The sequence below is a fragment of the Aureobasidium subglaciale genome (assembly GCF_000721755.1).
Source record: "Aureobasidium subglaciale EXF-2481 unplaced genomic scaffold scaffold_5, whole genome shotgun sequence".
NCBI lineage: Eukaryota > Fungi > Ascomycota > Dothideomycetes > Dothideales > Saccotheciaceae > Aureobasidium > Aureobasidium subglaciale.
In genome coordinates, this window is record NW_013566990.1 from 669,295 (window position 1) to 683,299 (window position 14,005).

At 50.3% G+C, this 14,005-nt stretch overlaps 7 protein-coding genes across 7 annotated transcripts; 4 read left to right on the forward strand and 3 right to left on the reverse strand.

Moving 5' to 3' along the window:
* Nucleotides 1–902: 902 nt before the first annotated feature.
* AUEXF2481DRAFT_37948 (uncharacterized protein) lies at nucleotides 903–1,318 on the forward strand (the record flags this gene model as incomplete). Its single annotated transcript, XM_013490438.1, has 2 exons — nucleotides 903–1,060; nucleotides 1,107–1,318. Coding segments are annotated over exons 1-2 (332 nt in total), but the record flags the coding sequence as incomplete, so codon positions are not given.
* Nucleotides 1,319–1,720: 402 nt separating this feature from the next.
* Nucleotides 1,721–4,250, reverse strand: AUEXF2481DRAFT_37949 (uncharacterized protein). The gene is made up of 6 exons (XM_013490439.1): nucleotides 3,872–4,250; nucleotides 3,566–3,805; nucleotides 3,012–3,480; nucleotides 2,777–2,959; nucleotides 1,829–2,699; nucleotides 1,721–1,778 (listed from the first exon to the last, which is right to left on the reverse strand). Exons 1-5 carry the CDS (start codon nucleotides 3,986–3,988, stop codon nucleotides 2,185–2,187), a joined length of 1,524 nt encoding a protein of 507 aa, XP_013345893.1. The 5' UTR covers nucleotides 3,989–4,250; the 3' UTR covers nucleotides 1,721–1,778; nucleotides 1,829–2,184.
* On the forward strand, nucleotides 1,850–2,164 carry AUEXF2481DRAFT_27674 (uncharacterized protein; the record flags this gene model as incomplete). The annotated part of the gene is made up of 1 exon (XM_013490350.1): nucleotides 1,850–2,164. The coding sequence occupies one exon, from the start codon at nucleotides 1,850–1,852 to the stop codon at nucleotides 2,162–2,164; it is 315 nt and encodes a 104-aa protein (XP_013345804.1).
* Nucleotides 4,251–4,363: 113 nt separating the features above from the next.
* Nucleotides 4,364–7,144, forward strand: AUEXF2481DRAFT_27676 (glycoside hydrolase family 3 protein; the record flags this gene model as incomplete). Its single annotated transcript, XM_013490351.1, has 5 exons — nucleotides 4,364–4,415; nucleotides 4,473–4,557; nucleotides 4,578–4,967; nucleotides 5,021–5,747; nucleotides 5,801–7,144. The coding sequence occupies 5 exons, from the start codon at nucleotides 4,364–4,366 to the stop codon at nucleotides 7,142–7,144; spliced, it is 2,598 nt and encodes an 865-aa protein (XP_013345805.1).
* A 351-nt stretch (nucleotides 7,145–7,495) lies between these two features.
* Nucleotides 7,496–10,119, reverse strand: AUEXF2481DRAFT_37953 (uncharacterized protein). Its single transcript, XM_013490440.1, has 3 exons — nucleotides 9,436–10,119; nucleotides 8,051–9,384; nucleotides 7,496–7,984 (listed from the first exon to the last, which is right to left on the reverse strand). The coding sequence occupies exons 1-3, from the start codon at nucleotides 10,018–10,020 to the stop codon at nucleotides 7,807–7,809; spliced, it is 2,097 nt and encodes a 698-aa protein (XP_013345894.1). The 5' UTR covers nucleotides 10,021–10,119; the 3' UTR covers nucleotides 7,496–7,806.
* Nucleotides 10,120–10,299: 180 nt separating this feature from the next.
* AUEXF2481DRAFT_3245 (uncharacterized protein) lies at nucleotides 10,300–11,178 on the forward strand (the record flags this gene model as incomplete). The annotated part of the gene is made up of 1 exon (XM_013490246.1): nucleotides 10,300–11,178. The coding sequence occupies one exon, from the start codon at nucleotides 10,300–10,302 to the stop codon at nucleotides 11,176–11,178; it is 879 nt and encodes a 292-aa protein (XP_013345700.1).
* Nucleotides 11,179–11,731: 553 nt separating this feature from the next.
* AUEXF2481DRAFT_63608 (uncharacterized protein) lies at nucleotides 11,732–13,222 on the reverse strand (the record flags this gene model as incomplete). Its single annotated transcript, XM_013490504.1, has 1 exon — nucleotides 11,732–13,222. One exon carries the CDS (start codon nucleotides 13,220–13,222, stop codon nucleotides 11,732–11,734), a length of 1,491 nt encoding a protein of 496 aa, XP_013345958.1.
* Nucleotides 13,223–14,005: the final 783 nt, after the last annotated feature.

Here is a 14,005-nt window from a genome sequence, read left to right on the forward strand (position 1 = left end):
CTATCTCGCTCACCCCCGTGCCCCCTTGCCTCCTCTCCACTTCGAATGGCAACTTTCAGACGGTCCGGTCCGAAGGTTTCGACACGATGGATGTTTGTTCTCTTTGATTCTCTGTGTGTAGGCTTCTCGATATGCTCGTGCTCAACTATGATCAGGGTCAGTGCGGTCCTGCAAGGATCGTCCGGCTGCTGAACCCGCGGCACGCTCGGCAAGCACAATCGAGTGTCGCGCGTCTATGATTCTGGGTCACCGCGATCAGATGGTGATGAATGCTTCCTTCTTGGGCGGTTTTGTGTGCTGACATGGAAGAAAAGGGTGACATCTCCGCCGGACCTCGACTCCTCTCTTTATAGCTTTAATTGAATCTGGACCGTCCTATTGAGATGCGGCACACAGACGGGCGAGAGTGCTCAACCCTGATCCCAGATACAAGCCGTACTTCGAAACGCGCTCGGCAGATTAATCAACGTTAAGTAAGAAGGTGGTGCGGCAGATAGCTAAGTGTCCGGCGTACAAGATGAAGCATCCAATATGATTGGCACGGCCTGACGGGACTGTGCGTCTCTGACATGTGTCACTGCATCGTTTCTTCCGCGCGAACACGGTTCATGCCCTCCGTCTCTCCGCATTGCTATCGAATGAACAATGTACCGTGGTCAGATCAATGTCCGCTCGTAAACGCAGTTGCAGATCTTTAGTAGCTTCTCCTTCTAGATCGTGACTTCTCTGGCGACTACAAATCCTCAGACCGCAGGCAGGCATACCTTATGCGATCTTCGACCACGAATCTAATGCATCCTCCCGTCCACGAGAATGGATAATGGGTCTTCATTGGGCGCTGCCCCTCCTTGAATCGTTACTTCCTGCAGATTTGATTCTAAGGCTTCACGAAACATACGTTGACCCATCGCTTGATTGATCAGAGCCTCCACTTGATCGCATGCGCATGTACAATGGCTTGACGGGAGAGATCATGAAGGATGTACTCATCGCAGGGAAGATTGTTCGGGTATCGAGAAGAAAACTGAGGATATTTGTGGCTGAGGGTGTTGACGTCAAGGTGGTATCCATCCCCGTTTGCCTGGAATGCTGCTGATGTTAGATAGTATAACCACTCACTGGTTGGTATACAATATGATGATGACAATACTGTCACTGCTGTTTTTGCCGATGGATCGACAGAGACTGGATTATTGATCGTCGGTGCTGATGGACCATGCTCTGCCGTCCGTAGCCTTATCATTGGCGAAGAAGAAGGTGCTGCAAAGCCGCTGGAGAATGCCCTACACACTGATATTACCATCCATCCTGGAGATAAAGACAGGGCCTTGTTCTCGAGATCCGCGCATCTTGGTAATCTTCAATGGTCTTGGTGTATCGAAGCGAATCTGACGTTAAACAGCCTGGAGCATATGCTTACACCCAGACTTGTTTTGCATATCTAGTAAGTTCTATGAGACGATTGCAGTATTGGTACATCACGCTTACATGACCAGTCGTGCAGCATGAACCATCCGAAGACCCTTCAACATGGTCTTTCCAACTGGTCTCTGGCTAGCGTGGCTCACGCTCATCATTCACGACTCCTTCCTCTCGCATTACCGAGCTCAAGCGTAGAGGTAGTCTCCTCTGCGAGCCTTACAAATCGGCTTTCGAATGTCTAGAGAGGGACCAGGATGTTAGATTCGGGGAGCTGAGCTGTTGGGAGAGTAGAGTATGGGACAGTCGAAACGGAAGGGTTGTCCTGGCAGGTGACGCCGCGCACGCGATGCCACCTCGTGAGTAACACTATACATCCAGTATCGGAAACTACTAACGTGGGAGACAGATCGTGAACAGGGACTTAATCATGCAATTCAAGATGCATACAATCTTGTCAACATCCTCACCGCTCATCACGCCTCTCTCTCTCTCTGCTTCTCCAGATCTGACAGAACAACTCCAGTCTTATGCCCATGAAGTCAGTACACGAGGTGCAGAGGAGGTCAAGTTATCACAGCAAAATGCGTACATGGTTATGGACTGGAAAATGCTCGAGCAGAGCCCAATCTTCAAACATGCTTTAGACAGGAGTCCTGCTTCGGACAATAAGAAAGATGGGTATGAAAATGAGGAGACGGCGAAAGAGGCACAGAAGGATGTTGCGACTATGGCTGGAGCATAAGAAATCTTGACCCTCAATCGCTACTGTTTGACCTTCCCGTTGATCCCATATTTTCCAACGACATCATCCATGACTTCTTCACCCTCAACCACCGGAATCCCTTTCATCTCAATATCAAGATCCGCATGAGTAGTTCCATCAAAGACAACATCCACCTCCTCCAAAGTCATTCCCTTGGTCTCCGGAAAGTAGACCCACATAATCCCCACTTCCACAAAACACCAAAGCGCCGTAATCAAATAAAATCCCCAACTTGACCATCTCATCGCATAAGGGATGATATACGTGTTGAAGAAAGCGGCTAGATAGCAGAGTCCATTGTACGACGCCATACCATTTGCGCGCAAGGAAAAGGATAGCACTTCTAAGGGGTAGAGGTAGGCTAGTGGTGTCCAGACCAATGAGTATGCGCGGTAGAAGAGGAAAATTAGTGTTACTTGGGCGGCAGAGGCGGCTTGGGATGTGGTGGTTGCGAATTGTTTTGTGAGGACGCTGACGATTATGAGGAGGAGAGCCATTGTTGTTGTAGAGACCACTATATCAACGGGATCACGTTAAGCAATCTTATCTGCGGCTGTGCATACGTGTATATATTGTGAAGGGTGAACTTACGGAATGAGGGTCTTCGACCGATTTTCTCGCATACAGAACTACCTGCTATAGCACAGATGAGGTTGAAAACGCTCAAGCCTAGATTTATAGCCAATTGTGTTTGTACCCCTGTGATGCCGACGGTGGTGAGAACAGTACCCAAATAATAGGTAATAATGTTGTTTCCAGAGATTTGACAGAAAACTAATTCGGGTCAGCAATGACTCTACACAAGTCGACGCAATAAGTGACTTACTAGACACAGTAGCCACAATACCAAAACGCCATCGATTCGGTCTCGTAGCCACCAGAGATCTAAAACTCGCCTTTTGGACACTCTTCTCATACTCTAGCGTTTGCACAATCTCCGCCATTTCAACCCGCAGCAACTCGGAGTCCTCGTTACCGTTAGCGTGGTATTTCAACAATACAACCCTCGCTTCCTCGTATCTATCATTGTAAACCAGCCAACGGGGGCTCTCGGGAACGAACGGCAAGACAATCAAGCAAAGCATTGAAGGCAGGAATTGAAGCAAAGAGGGTGCTCGCCAACTCCATGTCGTGGAGAGGTATTGGGTGCCGAAAGTTATGGCGGCGGCGGCTACACCACCGACATACCATGCTGCTCCACAGAGACCGGTGAGAAGGACGCGGTGTTTGGGGTGCGAGGTCTCTGATATGTAATCTGGTGCTGCTGTGGAGCCTTTAGTGATGGAGATGTCGACCTAAGCTACTCGTCAGTCTTTTGCTGCTTCCTCTTGCCTATCTTGGGACTGTGAGTAGTAAGAGAAAAGGAAGAGAGAAACTTACAATAAACCGACCGATGCAAAACATAGCTTCATGCACAGCAGCAGATTGAATCGCCGCACCCAACAAAGCTATGGCTGCCGTGACAGCCATGCCCCATTTCCTACCCCACCGATCTGCCAAAGCACCCGCAAAAGGTGTAGCGACCACAGAGCCCAGAAACACAACGGCGACATTCAGTGAAGTTGTTGAAGTTGTCAAGTTGAAGTATTCTGTGTATGAAGGTAGGATCTGGAGACCGTTCTTTTGTGATGGCAGGTGCGATTAGCGGTTGCTGTGCTGGAAGGGGGGAGGTTGAGGGCATGGTACCATCATAGCGGAGTCATAACCTTGAGTCGCTGAGTTGAGCACGGAGACGTAGCAGAGTAGGACGAGTAGGTATTTGCCATTGTGATCAAGCTTGGTGGTTGTGTTTGCAGATTCCATCTCGTCGAGTCTTCAATGGTGTTGAGGTCGGCGGAAGTGTTCTCGAAGTTTTAGTCATTACCCAAGGTCATCCTCTTTACACATGACTTTGGCCGGAGTCCGTGTCAGAATTTCGGTGATAAGAAGATGCATTGAGATGGATATTTTGACCGTGTTGGGTTGGAGTATCGACAGCCTCATAGTTTGTCGGCCGAAAAGCTGTGCCAAGTGAGTTCCTCAACCGCTCCTTCCTAGCTCGAGACCAGTACGTTCTACCTTGAAGCTGGCCTAGCTCAAGATTCATGCATCGGATCAGGAACAGTCCTATCCGTGGTATCATGGTGGATCCACCCTGACAAAACGATAGGCGGATCGCGGCCCTCAATTCCGACAACCATGACTTCGTTGTATCGCATATCTAGTACATCGATTCCCACACTTCCTACAAGTCAGCAGTAGATAGTCGATAATTGAGCACAGACTCTTCGCCGAAAGTCAAACATAGTATCCAACTTGGTATACGACCTACTCTCAAAATTGACCCTGGAGGAAAAAGTCTCTCTCCTTTCTGGTTCAGATGGCTGGCATACGTAAGAGATACCACGTCTAGGTATTGGTGCCATCAAGGTGATTTCACTCCAAAACTACTCTACTCTTATATTCTTACTTACACACAGCAGACCACTGACGGACCAGCAGGTGCACGCGGCAGCATCTCAGTAGACGGACCGAAAGCAGCACTTTTACCTGCCCCAGTACTACAAGCAGCAACATGGTCTACCTCGGATATACAAGAACTCGGTCGAGTTTTAGGCCGTGAGACCCGTTCAAAGGCCGCCCAGGTTCTACTCGCACCGACAATCTGTTGTCATCGAAATCCTCTGGGTGGCAGGAACTTTGAGTCGTTCTCCGAGGATCCCTTTTTGAGTGGTAAGCTTGCGATAAGCTATGTCGCTGGTGTTCAAGAGAGTGGTGAGGTAGTTGCTACAATAAAGCATTTGTGAGTTTTGTGATGAATGTCCTTCGAAGTGCTGTTCACTGATTGGGAAGTAGTGTTGCTAATGAGCAAGAACATCGTCGCTTTAGCATTGACGCACAGATCGGGGAACAGGCTCTCAGGGAGATATATCTTCGTCCCTTTGAGATGGTGATTAAATCATCCACACCGCCAGGTTGTCTCATGACCGCCTACAATCTTGTCAATGGCACTCAAATGGATATGCACAAGCATCTGCTCGCCAAAGTTCTTCGTGAACAATGGCGGTTCCAAGGTCTTTGTATGAGTGATTGGGGTGGGACAAACTCAACTGTCGAAAGCTTGTTAGCTGGCTGCGACTTGGAAATGCCTGGGCCAAGCTTGAGGAGAGGCCACAAACTCCTCGAAGCACTGCAGACAACAAAACGCGAAGAGCTTACCTCAGCGATCAATATCTCTTCTGCTAGAGTGCTCACACTAGCAGAGAAGCTAGGCAAGCTAAATCTATCAGAGGCCGACGCTCATGCTAGTAGACGTTTGCCCGGGACCTCGTCGACTGGCTCTAGAGATATCGCGACCATGCGGAAGATAGCTGCCAGAGGCATGGTTCTGCTCAAGAATGACAGCAACAGACTTCCACTTGATCCTCGCCAACTGCAAAACAAGAGGATAGCCTTCATCGGGCCAAATTCTCTGGTCGGCGCAGCGAACGGTGGTGGTAGTGCAGCTATGAATCCTGAGTATCTTACTCATCCCTTTGCGTCGTTCAAGACTGCGTTGGTTGATATGGGTATAGATGCCGAGGTACACTAGGATGTCGTACGCACAAATGGCTACCTCTTCTATGTCCCACGCAGTGGCATTCAGAAGATGAGAAGACTTCCATGCTACGCATCGACTTCTTTGCATCTGCTGACTGTGTGGGTGAGATCGTGGAGACACAATATCGAAACAACTCAAGCATCGACCTGTTTGACTCTGGACCGGAAAGTCTCAGAGATGGTGGACAGCCATACTCATTCCGCCTAACTTCGTTCTTGACACCAACGGCAAGCGGCGACCACACCTTCAGTATTTCGAGCGTTGGCGATAGTCGTTTATTCCTAGATGATAAGCTTGTCGTTGACAACACCGATTGGAGCGGCAACGGAGAGACCTTCTACTCCTTCGGGAGTCCCGAGATACGCTCCAGCATACCGATGTCCACCGGCCGCAGCTATAAAGTCGTAATGGAAGCACAGTCAAAGACCAACAGTGCGGTAAAGACAAACTCGCAGGACGTCGAACCCATGCACGTCTACGGCGCACAGCCATCCACCAGACTCGGTTTCTTAGAGGAAGACACGACCACAATTGCAGATGCCGTGTCACTAGCCAATGAAAGTGACATCTCCATCGTAGTCATCGGGCTCAACGAAGAGTGGGAAAGCGAAGGCTACGATCGTCATTTTATGGCCCTTCCAGGCGATCAGGATGCACTCGTTCAAGCATTACTGACCTCAACATGCCATCCCGACCGCATCATCATAGTAAATCAATCAGGTTCGCCTGTGGAAATGCCACGGGCAGACCATACACACACGATCTTGCAATCCTGGTACGGCGGTCAAGAAGCGGGCAATGCACGTGCAGATGTGCTTCTCGGCACCACAGCACCGAATGGGCGTCTACCAATGACATGGCCAAAGAAGTACTCTGACACACCATTCGCCGCTGATGCAGAATGCTGGCCTGGCGTCGATAACAAAGTCGTCTACAAGGAAAACAGCCAAGTAGGATATAGATGGCATTTGACTGCTGGAGTGGCGCCGCAGTGGTGGTTCGGATACGGCTTGAGCTATACTGTGTTCGATACCATGATATCGGGTGTCCGGGCAGATGACGATAGCTGGACTGTTCGTGTTTGCGTCCAAAATATAGGCGATGTCGCCGGTGAAGAGGTCGTACAGGTATATGTGTGGCCATCTCAGCAACACGCAGCGCGTCGCCTCGTCGCGTTTGGCCGAACAGATCTTCTGCAGCCGCAGTACAATGCAGTCGTTGAGCTGAAAGTCAACTTACGCGACGTCGCAGAGTGGTCGAATCGAAAGTGGATGTTGCAGAAAGGCCGGTATACGATTGGCGTCGGAAAACATGCTGGAAACGATGAAATGGTTATTGAGTCTGTCGAGGTACCAAACACTCTATCTTGGGATCCTTAGGCAATTGACATGGTAATAAAATGTAGTTGGTAGATTGCTCGGATGGGGCAGGACCAACATCTCAGAACGCGTCCTGCAAGCCGTGTCTGATATTACGCGCGATGGTCTTGATGCATCACATCTCTCTCCCCAACAACCCATGTACTTGTCATTTCTATGATAACTAAGTCGTGTATATAACCGTAAACACGAATGATTGTCTTGTCAAGATTGTTACGAGAGAAACTTTTTCCCGCTACACTCGAAGTTCCGCTTTTCGCGTCCACGACAATTGGGAGAAAGCTACGAGATTGATACTCAAACACAAAAGGTCGCGTTTCAACTACACGATGCTCCCATCACTCTATCGTACCTCGAAAATATGTCAGAAAGTTGACAGGTATCTACGGGACGTATCAGGAGGATCAAGACCATCATCGTAGCCGAGAATAATGATTATACAGCTCGTACAAAATGGCCAGGGGGAGCACCCTGGCAAGTAGAGCATGGACATCATAAAGCCTATTACCAACAGCAGCACACCTAAATACATCTCTTGTGTTTGAGGTAGCAAGTCCGTGCGAACGCCGTGCTGCAGAAATGAAGATGCGTATGATACAAAAAGTCCAGTCACTTAAACCAGACATACTTGCCGCTGAATCCAACCAAATGCCATCCTCCATCTAGATATTAGGACTCAATTGATCATGAGCAACCAAACTCTCCACACTCTCCACACTAGCCTGCATAAACTTCCTCGCCTCAAGACCAGCCCACACTTTAATCATGGACAAATCACCTCCCTTTAGCATATTTCCAGCACCGCCAGAAGTGCCCAGTTGTCTTAGAATGGGAAGAGCACTACGCCAAAAAACATTAGCTTACAAAAGTCCTTCAAAATACATAGAAGCGGCAAAATCAACGAACCCTGAGAACAAGTCTAATTCGGGGTTTAGACTGCGGCCAATGCCTTCGAGGAGGAGGATACTGAGGACGACGTTTACAAAGTCGCCTTCGAGGCGGACGTGGTGGCCGCGGACCATACTGAGGACTTCGTTTAGAATGTCGCCGATCTTGATGTTGCCGAGGGCGAAAGTGCGGCTCTTGACCCCGAGGACGAGGTGTTGCATGCGGAGAGCGAATACTTCTTTGTCAATCACAGCGGATGGTTGACGACAGCGTTCAACCATCAAATGTCCTGCTTTGTAACCATCAAACTCGGCTACCGACTTGAAGAGGTCGAGGAAGTTGCGGCGGTTGAGACCATTGAGTTCGGTGACGAGACCAGTGTCGATGAAAATTAGCTGTGGTCGATATCCTTCATGGTCAATCTGGTCCAAAGTCTTGCCCCAGTCTTCCTTTGAATTTCTGTGCGGTCGTAAGCGCTCCAGGACTTCTTCTGTTACGTCGGTGGATTTCTTTGGATCGGGCTTTGGTCGACTAAAGAAGCTGCCCTTGACGTCAATCTGAGCTGGCTTGTAAAAGCGAACCATGATGTTTCCAGGATGCAAATCAGCATGAATGAAGTTGTCAATCAAGAGCATGTGAAGGAAGGCATCGAGACCTTCATCAGCAATCTCCTTCTGGAAGACGCCTCCACCATTTTGCAAAAAGTCTTCTAGTGGGATACCTTGAGCAAACTCTTCAACCAGCACTTGGCGAGAAGTGTATTGTGTGTAAGGGTAGGGGAACCAGGCAGTCGTTCGGTTGCGGAAGTTCTTGCGGAAGATGGTCAAGTTGGCAGCCTCGATGCGAAGATCCAGTTGTAACCTCATCATCTCGCCGAACTGTTCAACCTCGTCGGGAAAAGAGAGCCACTCCATGGTAGGGATCAGATTGATCAAGGAAGCCATGAAGCCCATAATCTTCAGATCTCTGCGGACAATGCGCTCAATCTTTGGATGAAGGACCTTGATGGCAACATATTGAGAAGGCGTCCTTTGCGGCGTACTCTTGAGAGTAATGTCGACGCCTCTCTTGATCTTTTCACGATACGTGTCAGAGCTATGAGGATCAAGATCTTCACTGACGGCGATATCAGGCTTCAATCTTGCCTTGTAGACCTGTGCAATGGCGCCGACACCCAATGGCTTCTCGTCGAATTCGTCAAAGATGTCGTCAAAGGCCATGCCGAAGGATCGCTCAATCGTCTTCTTAGTGTGATGCAGCGTGTGGGCAGGAGCATTGGAGTGAAGAGCAGACATGACGGCGCACATCTGAGTAGGGAAAATGTCTGTCCTGGAAGCAGCCCATTGGCCGAGCTAGACGGGATTAGTAGGGTTGCAAACATGCAAAGCAGTGAAGCAACGTACCTTGATGAAGGCAGCACCAGCCCTCTCCATGCCATTGACCAAGAAGGCGTACCACCAGAGAGTTCCTGACCTCTCGTTGTCTTTCTCGGCTTGTCTCGAGCCAAGCCAGATGACGGGTACGGTGACGATAACAGGGACGAAGATGAAGATGAGATGTAGTAAGCGGAAGCCAGTCGCGATAGGCTCAATGATCCAAGTATCTAGGAACTTCCAGATGCCTATGCGGAGAGACTTTGAGCCTCCAACCCAGCCAGGGACTTGCTCAGCCAGCTCTTTCCTAGAAGCCTCGAGCATTTGTTGCTCGCCAGTCAAGCCATCCTCCGACTCTTCATTCTCACTCAATGATACGAATGCGGCCGGAGAGAGAGCGGCAGCAGCGAGGCAGGCGGTGCCACCCTTGACGGGCGAAGGTGGATTTCGGAAGAAGTGGCGAGCATTTTGGAAGAAGCGTGGACGAGTGTACGTTCTAGCAGTAAAGGTGAAGGAGCGAGTGGCCTGTGATTGGAAGAAAGGAAGGGCCGTGTTAGATTGCCTTTGCCAGGCGTGTTTCGCACAGGCGCGACCGAAGAGCAATGGTGTGCTCATAGTAGTAGTCGTCTATATCGCAGCTACGGTAGAAGAGTATCCATGTCTGTTGTCGTAGAGGTTCGAGTCAATGACGATTGGGACTTGGTCGAGTTATTGCCGCCTCGAGATATCGAGAGTCAAGACTGCCTGTGTCAACGTCATGGCCTGTCACATGCAAGCCCATCGGAACGGCTGTGCGAAAAGCCGATGCCTCCTCGACCATCACGAATATCATCATTTCAAGACGCGACCTCGTCACCTTTCGACTCGCCCATAACCAGCTGCATACCAGACGACATGGGTAACGACGGTGGAAGTATCCCAACGCGTCGCGAACTGGTCAAGGAAGCCGCGCGCGACCCGACCACGACCGAGATCAAACAATCACAGAACGAACGACAGGAATATGGCTGGTCCACTGATCCCATTTCCCGTAAACCCCTCTCGCCGCCCATCGTCTCCGACTCGAATGGAAAACTGTACAATAAAGAATCAATCATTGAATATCTACTGCCGTCCGACGACACTGCCACCACTACAAAAGCAGAGGCAGAGACCGTCCTTCAGGGTTCAGTCAAGAGTCTGAAGGACATTGTCGAGATCAAGTTTGACGTCGACACCAATGCTGCAAAGGACGTCAAGAATGCCTGGAAGTGTCCCGTCACTGGCGACCGTCTCGGTCCTGGCGAGAAAGCCGTCTACCTCGTTCCTTGCGGTCACGCTTTCTCCGCCACTGCCATCAAGGAAGTCTCGGGAGAACGCTGTGTTACTTGCGATCAGGAGTACGCCTCCAACGATGTCATCCCAATCTTACCCACCACCTCCGAAGACATCGCCCGTCTGAGTCTGCGCGTCAAGACTCTGAAGGAAAAGGGTCTGGCCCATTCACTCAAGAAAGCCGCAAAAGAGTCAAAGAAGCGCAAGAAGCGCGAGGAAGCCGACGAGGCACCTGCCCTGGTAGCAGTCACCGACAGGAAGGATGCCAGCAACATCAACAACTCATCGACCGCTGCCCTGACAGCAAAGGTCATGCAAGAGCAAGAGATCAAGAAGCGCAAGATGCACAACGACAATCTCAAGACCCTCTTCTCCTCTAGAGATCAGAGCAAACCGATAGGCAAAAGCCGTGATTTTATGACAAGAGGTTATGATATCCCGGCCAACGCAAAGAGGTGAAAGTTTCCCGGTCATTGCTCGACATATCATCCACCCTTATCTACTATCGGCGACTGCGACAGCTCCTGATTATCGCTGACGCCACAATCTGCTCTGAATGGCGTGGCTCCCCTCCCACCCCAAGGGTTCGGCCGGATTACGCAACCAAGAGACCCCTGATCCTCTGGGGTCGCTAATCTGATACCGAGATACATGCTGCACAGCTGCATGGGCCGTCGTAAGTATGGCTTTCGTCGCTGCCATATCTCTGAGCGTCCGATGTCGGCCAAAAAACGACAACTGGTTCGACCTGCGAATCGAGGTTGGCTAATAGTCTCGGAGGAAATTATTATCTGGCACTGCAGATGGATATCTTCTCACGTGGTCAGCCATTCAGATTTCAATACCATGCACTGTAATATAGCACGAATCATGGTATCAATTTACGGTCTCTTGCGTTGAACCCCACGTAACGCGCACCATTCTAAGAATTCCACTTGTTAGACATGTCAGTCAAAGAAAATGATATTCTCGAGGGAATGATATTCACAATAAAATATACAACATGTCTCTCCTACAGCTTAGCAAACACAGTACCCACAATCCCGCCCATCTCAACCAGCGTACTCTTATTCTTCACCCAAGCTTCCAAGCCTTTACGTCCATTCTCCACTCCCACACCACTCAACTTCCACCCTCCCACGGGCATCTCAGCCGGTGACTCTCCCCAAGTATTGATCCAAGTGATTCCCGCCTGCAACTGCGAAACAATTTTATGTGCTGCATTGATATCCTGGCCGAACACCCCTGCTGCCAAACCCATGGGTGTGTCGTTTGCGCGCTTTACCACTTCTTCAACGGAAGAGTAGGGCAGGATACACATGACAGGGCCGAAGATTTCCTCGCGCGTGATCTTCATGTCGTCGGTGCAGGAGGTGAAGATAGTGGGGGCAACCCAGTAACCTTCGGGGTTTGTGTTTGCAAAGGAGGGCTTTGAGAAGCCGCCATGGATCAGTTTTGCCTTGTCGGTGTTTACACCATGCTTGATGTATTCGAGCACTTTTTGATAGTGCGTCTTGCTGACCAAGGGGCCAAAGTTTGTGTTTGGATCCATGACGTCTCCGGCACGTACATATTCCATCTTCTGCAAGAGACGTTCCTCGAAAGCTGGGAGCATGGCTTTGGGAACAAAGACTCGGGTGCCGTTTGTGCAGACTTGGCCGGTGGAGAAGAAGTTTGCCATCATTGCTCCGTCGACTGCGTTCTCCACGGGGCAGTCGGGAAGGATGATTAGAGGAGATTTTCCGCCGAGTTCCATGGTTACGTATTTCATGTTTCCGGCTGCTGAGCCTGCTACTTTCATGCCGGTGCTGACTTGGCCTGTGAAGCTGACTTTTGCAATGGATGGGTGAGCGGTGAGGTAAGCGCCTACATCTCCAGCTCCTTGGACGACGTTAAAGACACCAGCGGGAACACCGGCTTCGGTGTAGATTTCGGCCAGGATTTGAGCGTGCAGAGGGGTGAATTCTGATGGTTTGTACACCATGCAGTTTCCTGCTGCTAGACAAGGGGCGGATTTCCAAAGGGCGATTTGGATGGGGTAGTTCCAGGCTCCAATGCCTGCGCAGACGCCCAGAGCGTTCTTGGTCGTGTAGACCCAGGCGTCAGGACGGAGTTGTGTGGTTTCGCCATTTAGACCGCCAGAGGCAACCATGTTGGCATAGTATTCGAGGACGTCGGCTCCGGTCACGACATCTACAGTGCTGGTCTCTGAGAAAGGCTTGCCTGTGTCGTGGGTCTCGACTTTGGCAATCTCATCGTTGCGTTCACGCAAAAGAGCAACTGCCCTCAACAGGATACGAGACCTCTCGATTGGGGGAGTGGTGGACCATGATTGGAAAGCTGATTGTGCAGAGACAATAGCTTTATCAATGTCGGCATGGGAAGCAGTTTGAACCTCTCCTACAGGTTTAGCCGTAGCCGGGTCTACCGTCTCAAAGGTGCTGTGTGATGTCGCATTTTGACGCTTGCCGTCGTAGTATAGCTGGCGAAGTGGATAAGTCATGATGAATTGCGAAAAAGTGTTCGTTCTCCTTATCTCCAATGGTCGGATCAAACGGACGAAGCGAGTCCACGTTGTTCTTGAAGGCGACAGAATATTGGCAATACGGATGTGATGACCTTTGCTGATAAGAGCTCGAGCAATAAAAAGCACGCTTGACGTGGGAGGGAATTCACGTGGAAAGTTTGTTTGACGGTAGGTTTGGAGGGGTTTTTGGCAGCAGAGGCTCTCGGAACGACGGCTTCGCAGCCTTACAGAACAGACACTTTTTTGAAGCAAGCCACCAGATGCAAGTCTTGCCAACCAATTCGTCAAGAGTAAGCTAGCGATAGGCCAACTTTTTGTGCTTAGGCAGAGAGGACAGTCGAGCTTTTTCCGGCAGCGAGATCCTTTGCCTGTTCCCCAGCAACAGCTTTCGCAAGCTTCCTCTCCGATCGACGCTACGACCAGGGTTTTCCTATCCGTGCCCTAGCGTACATTGATGGTGTGCTCGCAGCGCGGCCTGGGCACGCTCATGGAACAAGAGACTTTCTGACAGCGAGCAGACGCGACCAAAGCACATTTGTGAAACTTTGCCCAACGCATGAATCAGCGATACTCTAGGCGTGGCCGCTAAGATTGGGGCGTCACCCGCAATCGCGTGAGCCGGTGGAGCAGGTTGACTTGTCGAGTACAGATCGAAGGAGTTACTTCTGAGGAGCTGTGTTTGCTGCAGCCGAAGCTTATATACGTGTGCCCGCAGTAGCCGACAATTTTTGGTTCTTCTTCTTTTTGTCTCTCTGCATT

Coding starts and splice junctions, on each gene's coding strand:
- AUEXF2481DRAFT_37949 (XM_013490439.1), bottom strand. CDS start 3,988: ATGGAATCTGCAAACACAACCACCAAGCTTGATCACAATGGCAAATAC. Junction 3,806..3,871: donor GTTATGACTCCGCTATGATG/GTACCATGCCCT, acceptor CCATCACAAAAG/AACGGTCTCCAGATCCTACC. Junction 3,481..3,565: donor TTTGCATCGGTCGGTTTATT/GTAAGTTTCTCT, acceptor CGAGTAGCTTAG/GTCGACATCTCCATCACTAA.
- AUEXF2481DRAFT_37953 (XM_013490440.1), bottom strand. CDS start 10,020: ATGAGCACACCATTGCTCTTCGGTCGCGCCTGTGCGAAACACGCCTGG. Junction 9,385..9,435: donor CTGGTGCTGCCTTCATCAAG/GTACGTTGCTTC, acceptor AATCCCGTCTAG/CTCGGCCAATGGGCTGCTTC. Junction 7,985..8,050: donor GAATTAGACTTGTTCTCAGG/GTTCGTTGATTT, acceptor TTTTTGGCGTAG/TGCTCTTCCCATTCTAAGAC.